At 39.6% G+C, this 22,321-nt stretch overlaps 2 protein-coding genes and 1 long non-coding RNA gene across 3 annotated transcripts; 1 reads left to right on the plus strand and 2 right to left on the minus strand.

The window, feature by feature from the left end:
• Positions 1–627: 627 nt before the first annotated feature.
• Positions 628–6,100, minus strand: LOC140547214 (uncharacterized). The gene is made up of 3 exons (XM_072670804.1): positions 5,918–6,100; positions 2,261–2,304; positions 628–1,375 (listed from the first exon to the last, which is right to left on the minus strand). The coding sequence occupies exon 3, from the start codon at positions 1,366–1,368 to the stop codon at positions 628–630; it is 741 nt and encodes a 246-aa protein (XP_072526905.1). The 5' UTR covers positions 1,369–1,375; positions 2,261–2,304; positions 5,918–6,100.
• A 4,362-nt stretch (positions 6,101–10,462) lies between these two features.
• Positions 10,463–14,812, minus strand: LOC140546949 (uncharacterized). Its single transcript, XM_072670427.1, has 2 exons — positions 14,449–14,812; positions 10,463–11,815 (listed from the first exon to the last, which is right to left on the minus strand). Exon 2 carries the CDS (start codon positions 11,805–11,807, stop codon positions 10,704–10,706), a length of 1,104 nt encoding a protein of 367 aa, XP_072526528.1. The 5' UTR covers positions 11,808–11,815; positions 14,449–14,812; the 3' UTR covers positions 10,463–10,703.
• On the plus strand, positions 14,407–21,655 carry LOC140546950 (uncharacterized). Its single transcript, XR_011978374.1, has 3 exons — positions 14,407–14,511; positions 15,001–15,225; positions 21,126–21,655. It is a non-coding gene; the product is annotated as an uncharacterized lncRNA (long non-coding RNA).
• Positions 21,656–22,321: the final 666 nt, after the last annotated feature.

Genomic DNA, 22,321 nt, shown 5'->3' on the forward strand with positions numbered 1-22,321 from the left:
CATCAAACTGAAATGAAAGCAGTTTGAAAGCAGATCAAAACTGGTCAACCAACTTATAGGGTATAGGGATGACCAGCTTTTCAACCACCTTGACCCTCAAAGACCAGCTTTTGGTCCTGAGCTGGATCTTGGTCACGGTACTGCAGAACATCTGCCCTATAAATAAACAAGGTTCCCTAGGAAGGCCAACCTACCGTCTACTGATTAGGCCATGTTTGGGAAATGCTGGTGTGTTTACTGGTGGTTTGGGACCAAGATAGGACCAAGAGAGGTTAAACTCAGGCTCTGTATGGGTTGTACACTGCAAACGAGGCCTAGATGGGACCCATGAGAGATTAAGGTGGGCTGTAACGATGGGTCTGCACACAAGTACAAACCCACTCAGAGCCCATGCCTACCTGGGGGAACCCACCTGGGGGAACCCAACCATGTGAGCCCCACATGAGCCTGTTGGCATATTCGCTTGTGCATGTATTGACCCAAATGCAAGAATGTTGATATCAGGGTACTGGACAGTAATCAGGACAGAGCGTCTGTAGACTGTCATTGTGCTTTTATTGCATTTTTATCCAACAATAAAGCAAAATGTCAAAAACCAATGATGATGATGATGATGATGATTTATCATCAGCCTCTCGGCTTCTTCTTTTTCTTCGCCTCCTCACACGCCTTTATTTCTTCTTTTTTCATCACTTTAATAAAAACCCCTGCCTTTTTTTTAAAGCTCATTAAAAAGGCCTCACGGACTATTTTCAGAGGAACTACTTCATCCACAGGCAGGAAGATCTGGGACAGTGTGGTGCTCTTCTTACTGTTCTGGCGCTTCTCATTCACCTGGATTTGGAGGTTGTAGAATTGGCGGTCGCCCATAGATTTTACATACGGAAGATTCTGCAAATCAATACGGAGGCCGTCCGTCGTGACCAGGTTGGACTTTATCTTGTCGCTCAAGTGCCAATTCCAACGATTGACTATTTCTTCGACCTCTTCCTCGAAGCCTCGTCCTTCTGCTATGTTGGCATCGGGATTCAGGACAAAGCTGACTTCCTTGCACTCTTCCTCCTTGTCCCCTTCCCTCATCATTTTCTTGCTGTGGACGCTGTACTTGATGTCGCGGTCGTCAATGGAGTGGCCCAGCTTGGATGCGACGTCCAGGTCCTTCTGCGGAGAGCAGCGCTGGACGTCCGTCCTGCCGTCTTCCATAAGTGTCCTGCACTTGTACTCGCTTCCGTACAGCCTGCAGTCCTCCACACATTTGGTCCCGCGGAGGGTGTAGGAGACCCTGGCGCTGACTGCTGGCCATGGCGGGAAGCAAGTGGCCAATGTGAGGAACGCTGCGATGGCGAGGAATGCTGGTTTTCGCGCCATTTCAGCTCTGCTTAGAAGGACAGGAGAGGATGGAGAAGAAGGAGAATGGGTGGAGGAGGAGAACGAGGAAGTGAGCTTTTTTTTATTATTGTTTAGATTTTGTAGGAGGAAAAAAACTCTTAGCTTTCAATGGAAGTCAAAGGAAAACAGATTTTGTATTTCAGGTCAGTTTCGAGCATTTCTATTGGTCCGTTCGTCTAGAAGTTTGACCCCATGTGAGGAACAAAGGCCAGATTAACATTATGTCAACGCCCCCCCCCCCCAAAAAAAAAACAAAAAACCCAAAAAATACATAGCAACAATAATTATAATTATATATATATACATATATATATATATATATTGTGTGTATATATCATTTGTATCATTTTAAACTTTTTTATATATACACACACACATGTGTATATATATATATGTCCATATATATATATATATATATATATAGTACATATACATATATATAAAGGTTTAAAAATGATACATCTGAACAATAAAAACTTTAAAAAGTAAATTAAAACTTTAAAAGTAATTACTTATTTTTTTTGATGATTAAAAGATCAATCAAATTGATGTCAAAGGTGTTATTATTATTAAGAGTTATTACAATATCAGTTGACAGATATTCTGTACATGGATGTAAAGATTTTACAGGAGGAGGAAAAAACCTCTTAGCTTTCAATGGAAATCAATAAAACAGATCGTATTTCATTTCCGAGCATTTCTATTGGTCCGTTCGGCTAGACGTTTGACCCCATGTGAGGAACAAAGGTCCAAATTCACATTCACAAAAACCAAAACACCCATAGCATATATATATATATATGTATAGATTAATTATTATTATAATATCAGTACATTCTGTACATGAATGTATATGGAGTGGTTTACTCACCTGACCTCTGCACAGGAGCGCTGTGTGGACGCTCCTCTGTGTCCCTGTATTTAATTAGCAGGTGAAATCAGATATCAGTAACGACCCACAGATCACACAGTGAACACAGCATTGTTCGAGAGCCCGACCACTACAGGCATTTGAATTCAGGGCGCACGGTACTGTACATTTGCCTAAATACATTTAAAGAAGAACTCTGTCTATATGCTTATATTTGATTAAAAGACAAAACTGTATATATGCTAATATAATTCAGTGTTCTTCTTTAAACACACACACATATGTATATATATATATATATATATATATATATATATATACATATTTATACATATATATGTGTGTGTGTTTAAAAGAGAACACTGAATTATATTAGCATATATAAAGTATATTAGTATATATATACACATGTGTGTATATATATATATGTGTGTGTGTGTATATGTATATAGATACATATATATATATGTACGTATGTGTGTGTTTAAAGACGAACACTGAATGAATGCTTACATACGTTTAAAAGAGAACCCTGTATATATGCCTATATATGTTTAATGGAGAACCCTGTATACATGCTCATAGATGTTTATATATGATTAATGGAGAACACTGTATACATGCTTATAGATGTTTATATATCTTTAATGGAGAACACTGCATACATGCTTATGGATGCTTATATATGATTAATGGAGAACCCTGTATACATGCTCATAGATGTGTATATATGATTAAAGGAGAACCCTTTATACATGCTCATAGATGTGTATATATGATTAATGGAGAACCCTGTATACATGCTCATAGATGTTTATATATCTTTAATGGAGGACCCCGTATACATGCTCATAGATGTTTATATATCTTTAATGGAGAACCCCGTATACATGCTCATAAATGTTTATATATCTATAATGGAGGACCCCGTATACATGCTCATAGATGTGTATATATGTTTAATGGAGAACCCTGTATACATGCTCATAGACGTGTATATATGATTAATGAAGAACCCTGTATACATGCTCACAGATGTTTATATATGTTTAATGGAGAACCCTGTATACATGCTCATAGACGTTTATATATGTTTAATAGAAAACCCTGTATACATGCTCTAGACGTTTACATATGTTTAATAGAAAACCCTGTATACATGCTTATAGATGTTTATATATGTTTAAAGGAGAACCCCGTATACATGCTCATAGATGTGTATATATGTTTAATGGAGAACCCTGTATACATGCTCATAGATGTTTATATATGTTTAATGGAGAACCCTGTATACATGCTCATAGACGTGTATATATGATTAATGGAGAACCCTGTATACATGCTCACAGACGTTTATATATGTTTAATGGAGAACCCCGTATACATGCTCATAGACGTTTATATATGTTTAATGGAGAACCCTGTATACATGCTCATAGACGTTTATATATGTTTAATGGAGAACCCTGTATACATGCTCATAGATGTTTATATATCTTTAATGGAGAACCCTGTATACATGCTTATAGATGTGTATATATGTTTAATGAAGAACCCTGTATACATGCTCATAGACGTTTATATATGTTTAATGGAGAACCCCGTATACATGCTCATAGATGTTTATATATCTTTAATGGAGAACCCTGTATACATCCTTATAGATGTGTATATATGTTTAATGAAGAACCCTGTATACATGCTCATAGATGTGTATATATGTTTAATGAAGAACCCTGTATACATGCTCACAGACGTTTATATATGTTTAATGGAGAACCCTGTATACATGCTCATAGACGTTTATATATGTTTAATGGAGAACCCCGTATACATGCTCATAGATGTTTATATATCTTTAATGGAGAACCCCGTATACATGCTTATAGATGTGTATATATGTCTAATGAAGAACCCTGTATACATGCTCATAGATGTGTATATATGTTTAATGGAGAACCCTGTATACATGCTCATAGACGTTTATATATGTTTAATGGAGGACCCCGTATACATGCTCACAGACGTTTATATATGTTTAATGGAGAACCCCGTATACATGCTCATAAATGTTTATATATCTATAATGGAGAACCCCGTATACATGCTCATAGATGTGTATATATGTTTAATGGAGAACCCTGTATACATGCTCATAGACGTGTATATATGATTAATGGAGAACCCCGTATACATGCTCTAGACGTTTACATATGTTTAATAGAAAACCCTGTATACATGCTTATAGATGTTTATATATGTTTAATGGAGAACCCTGTATACATGCTCATAGACGTTTATATATGTTTAATGGAGGACCCCGTATACATGCTCACAGACGTTTATATATGTTTAATGGAGAACCCCGTATACATGCTCATAAATGTTTATATATCTATAATGGAGAACCCCGTATACATGCTCATAGATGTGTATATATGTTTAATGGAGAACCCTGTATACATGCTCATAGACGTGTATATATGATTAATGGAGAACCCCGTATACATGCTCTAGACGTTTACATATGTTTAATAGAAAACCCTGTATACATGCTTATAGATGTTTATATATGTTTAATGGAGAACCCTGTATACATGCTCATAGATGTGTATATATGTTTAATGGAGAACCCTGTATACATGCTCATAGACGTTTATATATGTTTAATGGAGGACCCCGTATACATGCTCACAGACGTTTATATATGTTTAATGGAGAACCCCGTATACATGCTCATAAATGTTTATATATCTATAATGGAGAACCCCGTATACATGCTCATAGATGTGTATATATGTTTAATGGAGAACCCTGTATACATGCTCATAGACGTGTATATATGTTTAATGGAGAACCCCGTATACATGCTCTAGACGTTTACATATGTTTAATAGAAAACCCTGTATACATGCTTATAGATGTGTATATATGTTTAATGGAGAACCCTGTATACATGCTCATAGACGTGTATATATGTTTAATGGAGAACCCCGTATACATGCTCTAGACGTTTACATATGTTTAATAGAAAACCCTGTATACATGCTTATAGATGTTTATATATGTTTAATGGAGAACCCTGTATACATGCTCATAGATGTTTATATATGTTTAATGGAGAACCCTGTATACATGCTCATAGACGTGTATATATGATTAATGGAGAACCCTGTATACATGCTCACAGACGTTTATATATGTTTAATGGAGAACCCCGTATACATGCTCATAAATGTTTATATATCTATAATGGAGAACCCCGTATACATGCTCATAGATGTGTATATATGTTTAATGGAGAACCCTGTATACATGCTCATAGACGTGTATATATGTTTAATGGAGAACCCCGTATACATGCTCATAAATGTTTATATATCTATAATGGAGAACCCCGTATACATGCTCTAGACGTTTACATATGTTTAATAGAAAACCCTGTATACATGCTTATAGATGTGTATATATGTTTAATGGAGAACCCTGTATACATGCTCATAGACGTGTATATATGTTTAATGGAGAACCCCGTATACATGCTCTAGACGTTTACATATGTTTAATAGAAAACCCTGTATACATGCTTATAGATGTTTATATATGTTTAATGGAGAACCCTGTATACATGCTCATTGTAATGCGGTGCTCACTTACAGCGGGGTTTGAACCCAGGCCGCCGTGTTGGAGGGCCGGCGCGCTACTGAGTGAGCTACCACGATCACGTGACCAACGGGCCCAAGTGCAGAGTCTTTCAATCTTAGAGCAGGTAAACCGGAAATGAAAAGTAAAATTTCTCGGGACCCGAACCCGGGCCGCCGCGTCACGAGACTGACGCTCTGCCGCTTCACCAAAGCGGCAGTTAGGAAAACGGCCAACAAATGAAACTTAAAAAGAGATGGGTTTAATAACAAAGGACGCCAGGGGAGAACTGGCTACCTCTTTAACTCTAGAGGGAAATACAACTGAAGAGCAAAAAGGATCTCCCAAAAGAAACCAGAAAACTGAGAAGTTACAGGGAAGACAGACACCTGCCTTCCTCTGTAATACTAGTGTATGTGTGCTACGCGCACACACACACACAGACACACACACACACACAGACACACACAGACACCGGGAGAGAGAGACTCGGGAGGGAAACACATGAAGGGGAGTGACACACACTCAGCCTTCCACTCGAGACTACACAGGCACACAGATACACACACCACCAGAATCAAAAGATCCAGCGGTGGGGCAACTGGATCTGTGTGCCTATATAGCCTACTGCCCAGGTGTAGGGAATTGGGCTCAATCACTGGCTGGGGTGACTCGGGGCCTCCCCCTGGTGGCAGGAGGAGGCCTTGCCCTAGAGCTACCCCTTACACTCATAGACGTTTATATATGTTTAATGGAGAACCCTGTATACATGCTCATAGACGTGTATATATGATTAATGGAGAACCCCGTATACATGCTCATAGACGTGTATATATGATTAATGGAGAACCCTGTATACATGCTCATAGACGTGTATATATGATTAATGGAGAACCCTGTATACATGCTCATAGACGTGTATATATGATTAATGGAGAACCCTGTATACATGCTCACAGACGTTTATATATGTTTAATGGAGAACCCTGTATACATGCTCATAGACGTTTATATATGTTTAATGGAGAACCCTGTATACATGCTCACAGACGTTTATATATGTTTAATGGAGAACCCTGTATACATGCTCATAGACGTGTATATATGATTAATGGAGAACCCTGTATACATGCTCACAGACGTTTATATATGTTTAATGGAGAACCCTGTATACATGCTCATAGACGTGTATATATGATTAATGGAGAACCCTGTATACATGCTCACAGACGTTTATATATGTTTAATGGAGAACCCTGTATACATGCTCATAGATGTTTATATATCTTTAATGGAGAACCCCGTATACATGCTCTAGACGTTTACATATGTTTAATGGAGAACACTGTATACATGCTTATAGATGTGTATATATGTTTAATGAAGAACCCTGTATACATGCTCACAGACGTTTATATATGTTTAATGGAGAACCCTGTATACATGCTCATAGACGTTTATATATGTTTAATGGAGAACCCCGTATACATGCTCATAGATGTTTATATATCTTTAATGGAGAACCCCGTATACATGCTTATAGATGTGTATATATGTTTAATGAAGAACCCTGTATACATGCTCATAGATGTTTATATATCTTTAATGGAGAACCCCGTATACATGCTCATAGATGTTTATATATCTTTAATGGAGAACCCCGTATACATGCTTATAGATGTTTATATATCTTTAATGGAGAACCCCGTATACATGCTTATAGATGTGTATATATGTTTAATGGAGAACCCTGTATACATGCTCATAGACATTTATATATGTTTAATGGAGAACCCCATATACATGCTCATAGATGTTTATATATCTTTAATGGAGAACCCCGTATACATGCTTATAGATGTTTATATATCTTTAATGGAGAACCCCGTATACATGCTTATAGATGTGTATATATGTTTAATGGAGAACCCTGTATACATGCTCATAGATGTTTATATATCTTTAATGGAGAACCCCGTATACATGCTTATAGATGTGTATATATGTTTAATGAAGAACCCTGTATACATGCTCATAGAGGTTTATATATGTTTAATGGAGAACCCTGTATACATGCTCATAGACGTTTATATATGTTTAATGGAGAACCCCGTATACATGCTCCTAGATGTTTATATATCTTTAATGGAGAACCCTGTATACATGCTTATAGATGTGTATATATGTTTAATGAAGAACCCTGTATACATGCTCATAGACGTTTATATATGATTAATGGAGAACCCTGTATACATGCTCACAGATGTTTATATATGTTTAATGGAGAACCCTTTATACATGCTCATAGATGTGTATATATGATTAATGGAGAACCCTGTATACATGCTCATAGATGTGTATATATGTTTAATGGAGAACCCTGTACGTACTGCATGTCATCTTTCCCTCCACAGACACATGCTGCGTTGGCGGTCCACACTTCTGCTGTTGGATTTGCATTAATAAAATTAAGACCACGTTCGGTTCTTGGCCTCCATTGTTCTGAAGTGACTTCATTCAAATATTACCGTGCTGTTCATCAATGAGTGTGATCTGACTGTATCAGTGCATTACGTCATTAGGCAGAACCGCTCCTGTGTCCAAATAGGGACGTGCATGTCCAATAGACATGGACACAGGTTGCCATGACTTCATATTTAGCACTGTCTGAGTGGAGAAGCCACAGTTCCTGGACTCCTATTGACTCCTATATATGTACTACAGTTTATTATATCATATTTATTAGTTTACTCCATATAAATGTGCACACATGTAGTGATGTACCTACCCATCACAAATCTTTTCAATTATTTCACTCGTATATAATGTGTGTGTGTCCGATGTATAAAATATATAAATCCAATCTGTAAAAGACATGATTACAATATATACATACATACTGTATACATCTATTGTATGCATAACTGTATCATTAGGGTATATATACAGTGCATCCGGAAAGTATTCACAGCGCTTCATTTTTTCCACACTTTGTTAGGTTACAGCCTTATTCCAAATTGTATTAAATTAATCTCTTTCCTCAAAATTCTACACAAAATACCCCATTATGACCATGTGAAAAAAGTTTTCTTGAGAGTTCTGAAAATTTATTAAAATTAAAAAACAAAGAAATCATATTTACATAAGTATTCACAGCCTTTGCTTAATACTTTGTAGAACCACCCTTGGCAGCAACTACAGCCTCAAGTCTTTTTGAATATGATGCCACAAGCTTGGCACACCTCTCTTTAGGCAGTTTTGCCCATTCTTCTTTGCAGTACCTCTGAAGCTCCATCAGGTTGGATGGGAGACGTCTGTGCACAGCCATTTTCAGATCTCTCCAGAGATGTTCAATCGGATTCAAGTCTGGGCTCTGGCTGGGCCACTCCAGGACATTCACAGAGTGGTCCTGAAGCCACTCCTTTGAGATCTTGGCTGTGTGCTTCGGATCGTTGTCCTGCTGAAAAATGAACCGTCGCCCCAGTCTGAGGTCAAGAGCGCTATGGAGTAGGTTTTCGTCCAGGATGTCTCTGTACATTGCTGCATTCATCTTTCCCTCTATCCTGACTAGTCTGGCAGTTCCTGCAGCTGAAAAACATCCCCATAGCATGATGCTGCCACCACCATGCTTGACTGTAGGGATGGTATTGGCCTCGTGATGAGCAGTGCCTGGTTTCCTCCAAACATGACGCCTGGCATTCACACCAAAGAGTTCAATCTTTGTCTCATCAGACCAGAGAATTTTGTTTCTCATGGTCTGAGAGTTCTTCAGGTGCCTTTTGGCAAATTCCAGACGGGCTGCCTTGTGCCTTTTACTAAGGAGTGGCTTTCGCCTGGCCACTCTGCCATACAGGCCTGATTGGTGGATTGCTGCAGAGATGGTTGTCCTTCTGCAAGGTTCTCCTCTCTCCACGGAGGAACGCTGGAGCTCTGACAGAGTGACCATCGGGTTCTTGGTCACCTCCCTGACCAAGGCCCTTCTCCCCCGATCACTCAATTTAGATGGCCGGCCAGCTCTAGGAAGAGTCCTGGTGGTTCCAAACTTCTTCCATTTACGGATGATGGAGGCCACTGTGCTCATTGGGACCTTCAAAGCAGCAGAAATTTTTCTGTATCCTTCCCCAGATTTGTGCCTCGAGACTATTTTGTCTCGGAGGTCTACAGACAATTCCTTTGACTTCATGCTTGGTGTTTGCGCTCTGACATGCAGTCAACTGTGGGACCTTATATAGACAGGTGTGTGCCTTTCCAAATCATGTCCAATCAACTGGATTTACCACAGGGGGACTCCATTTAAGCTGTAGAAACATCTCAAGGATGATCAGTGGAAACAGGATGCACCTGAGCTCAATTTTGAGCTTCATGGCGAAGGCTGTGAATACTTACGTAAATGTGATATCTTAGTTTTTTATTTTTAATAAATTTTCAGAACTCTCAAGAAAACTTTTTTCACATGGTCATAATGGGGTATTTTGTGTAGAATTTTGAGGAAAGAGATTAATTTAATACAATTTGGAATAAGGCTGTAACCTAACAAAATGTGGAAAAAGTGAAGCGCTGTGAATACTTTCCGGATGCACTGTATATAAAATATATACGTATTTAATATATGCACAACATTTTCAAATACATGTGATATCAATGCTTGGTGCTAATATGGCCATTTATCATATATATATGTATATATTTCTATTTCTATTTCTATATATAACATATATATATATGCTTATATTATTACTATATTCTATATTAATGGAACAGTGAGTTATACGGGAATAAAAATATAGGCTGATTAGTGTCTTTAACCTTTTGCTTTCTTCTTCTTCTGTCTCTTGCACTGATTTACATGCTTTACCTCTACAGTAACCTTGGCCCGACGGCGGAAACTCTCCAGAAAGGCTCTACGGACGTATCTGGTTGGAATTTCAGGCTCCTCGGGTATGAGGATCTGGGCCACTGTGGTGCTCTCCCCGTTGTTGCGGTGGACATTCAGCTGGATTTGTAGGTTATAGTAGCGCTGATTACCCCTGTTAACCAGCCCCTGTAGATCAATGCGGAGATCGCCTGAGGAGATCAACCCAGACTTGGGCTGGTTTCTCAAAACACTGTTGTCCCATAATGCAATTATGTTCGTTATCTCACTTCTCCAAAAGCTGCCGTCTGCTATTGTTCGAAGGTCTACATGTGCAATAAACCTGGTCTCCACACAATTTCCTTTATCTGTTATGGTATCAATGATCTCGCCATCATCAGCTTGCCTTTTGCTCAACAGACGTTTCCCAAAACATTGGCTGGTACTTTCTTGGATCAACCAGGACAATGGCCAATGAACAATCAGTTTGAGGACACCACCCACTATGTTCCTCCAGTAACTGGCATGGTCAGTCCAACTTAAGATTTCAGTGTTTTCGGCCCTAGAAACGTTTAGCCGGTTCGGATGCAGTGTCTTGGCCTCACCATGTTCTTCTCGGCCGGCGTAGCCTTGGTAATCTACGTTCTCCGCCGCCGAGCAGTAGTCCCAGCCCTTTTTGGTACTGCACCAGAAGTAGTTGTTTCCATTCTTGCCGCAGGTATCGTCACACACCTCTCCATAGGTGTAAGTGTAGTGGTGGAGGTACAGGGGTTTGTCCCCGTCCACCTGGCACCAGTGGTACTCGTCGTCTATATCACAATACAGAGAGGTGTGCTCGTGTTCCTGGCTGTCGTCCAGGCTGCTCTCTGGAGAGCAGTGCAGGGTGAGACGCTTTCCTTCTTCTGTCATCGCCTGACAGTTATACCCGCTCTCACTTAGCTGGCAGTCCTCCACACACTTTATCCCATGAGGGGAGGGACAGGTGTCTCCAGAGACATGGGATGGAAACATGCAGATGACATATGCATAGATGAGGAGAGCTGGACGACGCATCTTTTCACCTGTTGGAGACGGGGGACATGCCATCCAAAGTCACTACAGGCACTACATTTCCCATAATGCCCCAGCGAGATGAGGCACAGGAACGAGATAGTTAAGTCATGGCCACGACTTAATAAGGTGTGGGTACAAGATCTTGTTGTGGCTTAGTAAGGTGGGAACGTGATCCTAAGTTGTAGCCACAAGTTTGTGAGGTGCAGGAACGAGATAAGGTGTGGGAATGAGATAATTAAGTCAGAGCCATGACTTAGTAAGGCTTGGGAACGAGATAAGGCAAGGGAACAAAATAATTAAGTCATGGCCATGTCTTAATAAGGTGTGGGAACAAGATCTCGTTGTGGCTTAGTAAGGTGAGATCCTAAGTCGTGGCCACAACTTAGTGAGGCACGAGAATGAGATAAGGGGAACGAGATCATTAAGTTTTAAGAGATAAGACCTTGCTGTGGTCCATGATTTAATCATCTTGTTCCCACACCTTAGTAAGCCACGACTTAACTCGTTCCGTTGTCTCACTAAGTAGTGGCTACGACTTAGGATCTCATTCCCACCTTACTAAGCCACAATGAGATCTTGTTCCTACACCTTACTAAGTCATGGCCACAATTTATTTATCTTGTTCCCACACCTTACTAAGTCATGGCTATGATTTATTTATCTTGTATTGATCTCGACTTATTTATCTTGTTCCCATGCCTTACTAAGTCATGGCCACAATTTATTTATCTTGTTCCCACACCTTACTAAGTCATGGCCACAATTTATTGATCTTGTATTGATCTCGACTTATTTATCTTGTTCCCACGCCTTACTAAGCCATGGCTATGATTTATTTATCTTGTTCCCACACTTTACTAAGTCATGGCCACAATTTATTGATCTTGTATTGATCTCGACTTATTTATCTTGTTATCATTGCTAATGTTAATGAATTCACTCAGACCTTCCCTCTCCCAGTGAGTGGAGAAGAACGAGAGTTAACCCAGAGTGAAACCTACAGTGGTTTCAGTTTTCTTTCAGGGTAAGAGGTGTGAGCAGGTTAAGGAACCTTCCTGAACCACAGACCTGAACCACAGACATGCCACTGTGGAACCTGATACCTGTCCTAATCCTACACCACCAACATGAAGTAATACAGGCAAGCATGAGTCCCACCACAAGGCTTAGAGCAAGAACAGCTCAGCCTGGGGAGGCTGGACCTACAGTAGGTTGAACTGTGTTTTTGCCCACTGTGAATCATTTCTATTGGATACTGAATAATCCATAGTAGATACTGAATAATTCATAGTAGATACTGAATAATTCATAGTGGATAATACACAATTCATAGTGAATACTGAATAATTCATAGTGAATACTGAATAATTCATAGTAGATACTGAATAATTCATAGTGGATAATAAATGATTCATAGTAGATACTGAATAATTCATAGTGAATACTGAATAATTCATAGTAGATACTGAATAATTCATAGTGGATAATAAATGATTCATAGTAGATACTGAATAATCCATAGTAGATACTGATTAATTCATAGTAGATACTGAATAATTCATAGTGGATACTGAATAATTCATAGTAGATACTGAATAATTCACAGTGGATCATAAATAATTCATAGAAGATAATGAATAATTCATAGTGAATACTGAATAATCCATAGTAGATACTGATTAATTCATAGTAGATACTGAATAATCCATAGTAGATACTGATTAATTCATAGTAGATACTGAATAATTCATAGTGGATTCTGTAAAATTCATAGTAGATACTGAATAATTCACAGTGAATACTGAATAATTCATAGTGGATACTGAATAATTAATAGTGGATAATAAATAATTCATAGTGAATACTGAATAATTCATAGTAGATACTGATTAATTCATAGTAGATACTGAATAATTCACAGTGAATACTGAATAATTCATAGTGGATACTGAATAATTAATAGTGGATAATAAATAATTCATAGGGAATACTGAATAATTCATAGTAGATACTGAATAATTCATAGCGGACACTGAATAATTCATAGTAGATACTGAATAATTTATAGTGGATACTGAATATTCATAGTAGATACTGAATAATTCATAGTGGATAATAAATAATTGTTAGTAAGTACCGAATAATTCATAGTGGATTCTGAATAATTTATAGTGGATAATAAATAATTCATAGTAGATACTGAATAATTCACAGTGGATAATAAATAATTCATAGAAGATAATGAATAATTCATAGTGGATTCTGAATAATTTATAGTGGATAATAAATAATTCATAGTAGATACTGAATAATTCACAGTGGATAATAAATAATTCATAGAAGATAATAAATAATCCATAGTAGATACTGAACAATTCATAATAGATACTGAATAATTCATAGTGGATAATAAATAATTGTTAGTAAGTACTGAATAATTCATAGTGGATTCTGAATAATTTATAGTGGATAATAAATAATTCATAGTAGATACTGAATAATTCATAGTGGATTCTGAATAATTCATAGTGGATAATAAATAATTCATAGTGAATAATAAATAATTCATAGTAGATACTGAATAAATTGTAGTAGATAATAATTCAAGCTTCCTGGGTTCTGTGGCTCCAGCTAAGCTCACATTTCCGCAGTAGCTGCTCGGTTCCGCCGCCCTTGTCCAGCCGACCGGTCCCGGGTGTAGAGGGTGAGTGATGCGCCGCCGGGCCGGGCAGTGTGTACTGGGCTGGGCTGGGCTGGGCTGGTGCTGGTGCTGGTGCTGGTTAGCTTAGCTTAGCTTAGCTTAGCTTCTCCCTCTCGGCTCAAACAAAGGAGGCTCGGCCGGCTCGGCTCGGCTCCCTCCCGGGGTTTGTTTCCTGAATATTCGCAGGTCGTTTGTTAGCTGTGTTGCTCATGATGTTCGTAACTGGTTAATAATAATAATATTAATAATAATAATAATAATATGAAGGGATATTAATTCAGACGTTTAGCTAACAGCTCGCTGCTTCAGGGAGAGTCGTGCTGCTCAGCTGTTTTATTAACAAACTGTTTTTATTAATCCAGAACTGCTGATAATAGAGCATATTGTCGTTATTATTATTAATATGCTGTTCATATTAATATTGGTATTAATAATAATAACGGTTTCGCTTTTGTTCGCTGACGTCACTCCTGTTGTTTTCCCGTCGGGCAGCTCTGATTGGCTGATCGCGCAAACAAAGGAGACACACCGGACACGTGCGGGCAGTGACCGCGGTGGACAGTCGGAGGGTTTGGCCGCTCACAGTGTCCCCGCAGCCCCTCCTGTAACCCCACCCTGAGGGGACACCGCCTCCTTCAACACCATGTCTGAGCACGCGGACAGCAAGGAGCCCGCGAACGTGGACGCCGTGGACGCGAGACAGGCGGACACCCCAGAGTAAGACCAGCCTGCCTGCTGTTGCTATGGAGACAGCAGAATAGTGTTCATGTAACTGCCGTTGCTGTGGATACTACAGGATATTATTTTACTATTGTTGCTATAGATACACCAGAGTAGTGTTCATATAAAATACTGTTGCTATGAATGCACCTAAATGTTATTTTAACTACTGTTGCTATGGATACACCAGGAAAAGAAATAACTTGACAACCATTTTACTGTTGCTATGGATACACTGCTATAACATCCCAGTGATTAAAAAATACATGTATAGCTATGGAGCTGTAGCTATGGATACATCACAATAGTACTGATACTAATACTACTGTTGCTATGGTTACTCCAGAGTAATTTACATTGCTTTGGGTACACTGGTGTGTGTGTGTGTATACAGTACAGGCCAAAAGTTTGGACACACCTTCTCATTCAATGCGTTTTCTGTATTTTCATGACTATTTACATTGTAGATTCTCACTGAAGGCATCAAAACTATGAATGAACACATGTGGAGTTCTGTACTGAACAAAAACAGGTGAAATAACTGAAAACATCAAAAAAAACAGCCACCCTTTGATCTGATCACTGCTTTGCACACTCTTGGCATTCTCTCAATGAGCTTCAAGAGGTGGTCAGCTGAAATGGTTTTCAGGCGTGCCTTATCAGGGTTAATTAGTGGAATTTCTGGCTTTATCAATGGGGTTGGGACCATCAGTTGTGTTGTGCAGAAGTCAGGTTACTACACAGCCGACAGCCCTACTGGACAACTGTTAAAATTCATATTATGGCAAAAACCAATCAGCTAACTAAAGAAAAATTAGTGTCCATCATTACTTTAAGAAATGACTACAGTGAAACTGGCACACTGCTAGAACTGGCACAGTTCTAGCAGCAGACCCATCTCTAGAACAACTGTTAAGAGGAGACTGCGCAAATAAGGCCTTCATGGTCAAATAGCTGCTAGGAAACCACTGTTAAGGAGAGGCAACAAGCAGAAGAGATTTGTTTGGGCCAAAAAACACAAGGAATGGACATTAGACCAGTGGAAATCTGTGCTTTGGCCTGATGAGTCCAAATTTGAGATCTTTGGTTCCAACCGCTGTGTCTTTGTGAGACGCAGAAAAGGTGAAGGGATGGATTCCACATGCCTGGTTCCCACTGTGAAGCGTGGAGGAGGAGCTGTGATGGTGTGGGGGCGTTTTGCTGGTGACATTGTTTGGGATTTATTCAAAATTGAAGACACACTGAACCAGCATGGCTACCACAGCATCCTGCAGCGACATGCCATCCCATCTGGTTTGCGTTTAGTTGGACCATCATTTAGTTTTCAACAGGAAAGGGGCCAACAAGTGCTAAACACCTCTGGGAACTCCTTCAAGACTGTTGGAAAACCATTTCAGCTGACCACCTCTTGAAGCTCATTGAGAGAATGCCAAGAGTGTGCAAAGCAGTGATCAGATCAAAGGGTGGCTGTTTTTTTTGATGTTTTCAGTTATTTCACCTGTTTTTGTTCAGTACAGAACTCCACATGTGTTCATTCATAGTTTTGATGCCTTCAGTGAGAATCTACAATGTAAATAGTCATGAAAATACAGAAAACGCATTGAATGAGAAGGTGTGTCCAAACTTTTGGCCTGTACTGTATATATAAATATAGAAAACAAACAATAATTTTTTTTGCATTTGGGTTCATTAGGTATGATTTATTTAAAGAACAAATGATTCAACATGTCCAGTTTCAGGGGTGCACATTACATTACATCACCCCCAAAACAAGGACTTTGGATTTTTCCCTGATTTTACAGTACAGCAGTTTACTCACACATGTTCGGTAACTTTCAAAGAAATGTGTAGAAGCAGGTTGGTCATTTATCCAAACACAGCATAGATATTACCATCTGAAGCAAGTTACAGGACTGATCCTGTAGTCTATCAGCAAGAATCAAAAGTACGATTTGTAATTAAGACATCTGAATCATGTAAAACATTCTTCAAAGAATCAGAAAATCAGAAACTTCATCTTCATCTGTGGTTTGTCATTTCTTTCAATAATTTCCTCCTGCTGACTTTCATTTTTTCCGTAACTCATCATGACCGAGGTTAGATGGATCAGTTACACCATCCCAGGGTATAGTGCGAGCTCGCTCATTTGTGCCGCTTTTGTCTAGCAGGAATCGGACCTGTACTCCTGGCCCAACTGCCACGTTTGACTCATATTCGTAAATGTCGTAATCGTTAGACAAAACCTGACTAGCGTTTATCTTAAAATACACACTCCATTGGAATGTTTTGTATCCATTATTAGAATCTTGTGAGCTTCTGTAGAATCCCACCCAGGAGTTGTGAAATCTAGTTTTCCAGTCACTGAAGGTCTTTCTGATGAAGAGTCGAGCGCAGGCGTGGCCGTCTTTAGTGAAAAGCTGCAGGCTGGCGTCAAAACCTTTGATCTCAGTAGGAAGAGCGCCATTGGCCTCGTCGAACTCTCGGCCTACCCAGATCACTTCGTTGTTGGTAGTCAGAAGCTTTACTTGAAGGCCAGAATTTAGGACTGTCTTAGTGTCAGTGGTTCCAAACGTTCTTCCATCCAGGAGGTGCACTTTGCTTAAAATATTGAGAAGAATGTTTAATCTTAAACTTCATACCTCTCACAGTTCAGTTCATGTCATCAGTTCATCTATTTATGGGAACAGATACTGAAATGAGGCTTTTGGGGGAGCAAGGGTGCTTTGGTCATCACTGCCTGTTTCTACCAGCACTTCACAACAGCAGCAATGTAGCCAACAACTTAACTGATTGTAAGTAACACTGGTCAGACAGCAGAGGGCGCCGAAACCACACTGATGACTCACTTGAAGGGAGCATAACAAGCTCTATCAAAAAAGAAAAGTATGTGGACGGAAAATGTCAACTCTGTCATTTATCATTTAGTCCTCCTTTATTGATTCATGTATGGAAAAGTGCACAAAGCATGAGTATTCACACAGATACACACTGATCAGCCATAACATTAGTACCACTCACAGGTGCAGTGAATGACATTGATGATTTGGTTCCAATGGCTCTGGTCAAAGAGTGGATCTATATATTAGGCAGCAGGTGATCAGTCAATTCTTGAAGATGATGGACAAGCGTACAAATCTGAGACACTTTGTCAAGAACCAAACTGTGTTGTAAGTTCTAGACGACTGGGTCAGAACATCTCCAAAACATCAGGCAGGTCTTGTTTTGGTTGCTAGTATGCAGTGGTCAGTACCTAGCAAAAGTGATCCAAGGAAGGACAACCTTACAACCTACAGGACTTAAAGTTCTAGTCTTGGTGCCACACACCACAGGACACCTTCAGAGGTGTTGTGGAGTCCATGCCTTGAACGGGCAGATCTATTGTTGAGGCTGGACCTACTCAATATTGTGGAATATTGATATTGGTACTAATGTTATGTCTAATTGATGTATGTTGTACTACATGATTAACCGAGGCACTTAATATGAAATGGGATTAAAGACTTTTGTTACAATGGGTTCTTTGAGCAATGCCACAGAAGAACCATTTTTGATTCTATCAAGAACCATGTTCATAATAGAGATGTTTAAATGTGAAGAACCTTAAAATCAGCTGCATGAAATAAAAGGTTCTTTCTACTCAAAAGATGTTTTTTTTAGGGAGGCCAAAGTGGTTCTTCTGTGGCACTGATCAAAGAACCCATTGTTGCATCTTCATTTTCAAGACTGAAACCAGTTCACAGTTTCCAGAAGCCAGATTTTTGGTGGTCTAAGCTAGTCTTCGATGGTCAAGGTGGTGGAAAAGCTGGTCATCCAGCTCTCCACTTTTTCCCAAGGAACAGTGACAGAAAAAAGTCTGGACGCTCGTCTTCCGTGGATCTTAAAGGATGGCGGGTCGAGCCGAGCCGTACTTGAAGCTGGAAGGGCTCTTGGTGCAGATCGGCTTTTGACCATCGCCATCAAGTATGGAGGGGCTGTCTGGTCCAGTCTTGGCTTTGTAGGCCAGAGTCAGGGTTTTAAATCTGACGCGGGCAGCAGCTACAGGAAGCTTCAGTGAAGAGAGAACGCAGCAGTGGAGAGACATGGCTGAACGATCCGTGGCGCTGTGTTGATGGTGATGGTACGCAAAAGGAGACCAGCTAACCAGCTGAGTTACTTACTACTGTAACTTGCCTGTCAGCTAACTCTGCCATCTTGGAAAATTATACTAGTGCATGTCCAAACATGAAAGTTATTTATATATATATATATATATATATATATATATATTCAAATGGATCTCCTCTGTTTAGCACTCGGGCAGCACAACCAAAGTTCCCAAAAATTGACTTAAATATATATTTAAATTGGTAAATATATATATTTTTTTTATTTAAAGCGATGTTTTTTCAGTACTTTTTAAAGACACTGTTTGGCTTGTTGATACTAGTGCATCCCAAAAATGAACATACATTTTTATCATGATATTTTCACTTCTACTAGTTCTACTAGTTGATCTGTGAGGAAAGGGCTTTTTATTCTATGTTGGCTTCATTAACAATTAGATACAAATTTCTTTTTTAGGTTGTATTCAATTCTGTCTATAACAGCTTCAGGACAGTTTTGCGATTGTTCACGTTTCTAACTATTATTTGCTATTTTTTGAGCTCTTCAGAAGAACAAAGAGAAAAGCAAATGGTTCCTGTGTTGACAGATGCTGGATGTACCAAGATGCTTTGCTGTAGGTCTTAAGGTTATTTGACACGCTACTTGAATCCTTCAGCTCAAGCTAGTTTTTGGAAAGATGCTATTTACTAAGTTACTATTTGAGTCGTATGATCCAACCCTAGTTCAGCCTCATAACAATGGATTCCCTCACTCAGTGAATGGCCACCATGATGGTTTCTACCTTAACATACTTGTCCTTTAAACAGGCTCTGAGTTCACAGTGTCATTTGTGTCATACTCACGAGCTGAGTGTGTCCAAAGGGTCTCCTCTGTTTAGCTCTTGGGCAGCACAACCGAAGTTCCCAAAAATGGACTTAAAGCTTTGTGGCTCAGCCTTTTCTACACATGATCTCATATGAGGGATAAGGTCCCGCCTCCCTGTTTAAAATGAATTAGCTGTTGCTATGGACTTTCTATTGGCAGCTCCTCCTTTACTCCCTTTTCTGTTGTAGCTAAATGTAATTTTGTTATTGTGAAAAGAACATACAAGGTAAACTTCAGCTGGTGCAAAATGCTGCAGCCAGGTTTCTTACTAAAACTAGAAAATTTCAGTCCAGTTCTATCAGCACTTCATTGGCTCCCAGTTAAATTCCGTATTGAATACAAAATTCTTCTATTAACATATAAGGCCCTACATGGCCTCGCTCCTGAGTACCTGCAGGATCTTATTGTATATTACGAACCATCAAGACTACTTAGATCTCAGGGTGCTGGCCTCTTACTCGTTCCCAAAATTCAGAAAACCTCAGCAGGGGGAGGAGCCTTTTCTTATAAAGCCCCCCAGCTCTGGAATAACCTTCCAGATAATGTTCGAGACTCAGACACAGTCTCAATCTTTAAATCTAAGCTAAAACCTTATATGTTTAGTTTAGCTTATGGTAATTAATGTTTCTTAGATAAGGGTTGCAGGTCCAGGGGTTCGCGGACCCAGGGAATTGTAGTACACTGAGATGCTGGAGTTGTCGTCTCACTGCTTACACGCAATCACTCAGGTTTGTTGACGGTGGAGCAGATAGATGCAGGCGTTTTCAGGGTGCTCCCGTGTCTGTGTTACCTTCTGGCTCTCTCCTTTTAATTAGGCTGTTATAATCAGACCTGCTGGAGTCGGCAGACACAATCTGATACTGCCCAATATTCTCTGATCTCCAAAAAATTCCTCTCAGAACTAACTCTTTCTTTTTACCTTCTCCGAGGAAATGGCCACCCAGCCCGACCTGCTGGAAGATTGCCCGCTGAGGTCCCCTCTACCTGCGTCAGACCAGCTGCCACCTACCAGTTCAACCAGCAGGCCCCCCACCCACCACCACCCATAGCAGACCAGCGGCTCACCTTCCTACCACTGCTACCTGTTTAATGACCATGTTCAAACCTAAATGGACTCGTAACTATCTGCCACTATTAATATCACCACTATTAACTAACTGCTGTATCTGGTTTGGTCATTTTTTATCAATAATGTTTAAATAGTTCTGATCAGAGGAGGACGGGTCTGGTCCCCCTTGTGAGTCTTGGTTCCTCCCAAGGTTTCTTTCTCCAGCTCTGAGGGAGTTCTTCCTCACCACTGTCGCCGTTAGCTGCTTACTGGGGATCTTTGATTCATCATGTCTTACGTTATTTTCTTCTTTCTTCTTTGTCTCTGTCTTTTATTAATCACTATTTATGTAAAGCTGCTTTGTGACGACAACAAGTAAAAATGTATACAAATAAATCTGACTTGACTTGACTTACATCGTCTACCTTTTTCTAGATGATGATGATCTTTAGGCATTCAAGTCTTTTTTAAATATTTATTTTAGAACCAATACTGTGGTAAAGAAATAGCTATTATGAAGTTACTGGCTAAGTTAATGGCAATGAGGTTAAAAAAAATAATAATTTTACTGCTTAGTCATGAAATGGCACATCTGTATTTCACTGAGAAAATGTGCCCCAGAACAAGACACTGACACTGAATCCCAAGTCATGCTGCTTTACCATCAGAAGCCGGAGCCGGAGAGAGCACAATTAAAAGAGAGCGCTCCCTGGGTGGGTAGATGGCTCTCTCCTCTCCTCATCACTTCCCGGTGACTGGAACATGTGTCTGTTAGCTGATGTATCAGAGCTGGGGATCTGGGGATCTGGGGCTTTCCTCTGAGCTCATTAGTTGGCTAGTATTGCTGCACTGGCGGCAGTTGGATAAGAGGCGGTGGCTGACTTCACGTGTAGCGGAGGAGGCTTGTGCTTGTCCGCACCCTCCTAGTGTTGGGAGCATTGCTAGTATTAGAGTCCTTATAGAAAATGTAGCCATTTGCTTTTTTCTAACTCCTGGGTTACCCAGCGACCCGGTGGCTAGGTACAGTAGGTAAGGCAACATTTGGGTGAAAAAATAAATACACAATCCCCTATTTTT

Source organism: Salminus brasiliensis, chromosome 24 (genome assembly GCF_030463535.1).
Source record: "Salminus brasiliensis chromosome 24, fSalBra1.hap2, whole genome shotgun sequence".
In the NCBI taxonomy this organism is placed as follows: domain Eukaryota; kingdom Metazoa; phylum Chordata; class Actinopteri; order Characiformes; family Bryconidae; genus Salminus; species Salminus brasiliensis.

Coding starts and splice junctions, on each gene's coding strand:
- LOC140547214 (XM_072670804.1), bottom strand. CDS start 1,368: ATGGCGCGAAAACCAGCATTCCTCGCCATCGCAGCGTTCCTCACATTG.
- LOC140546949 (XM_072670427.1), bottom strand. CDS start 11,807: ATGCGTCGTCCAGCTCTCCTCATCTATGCATATGTCATCTGCATGTTT.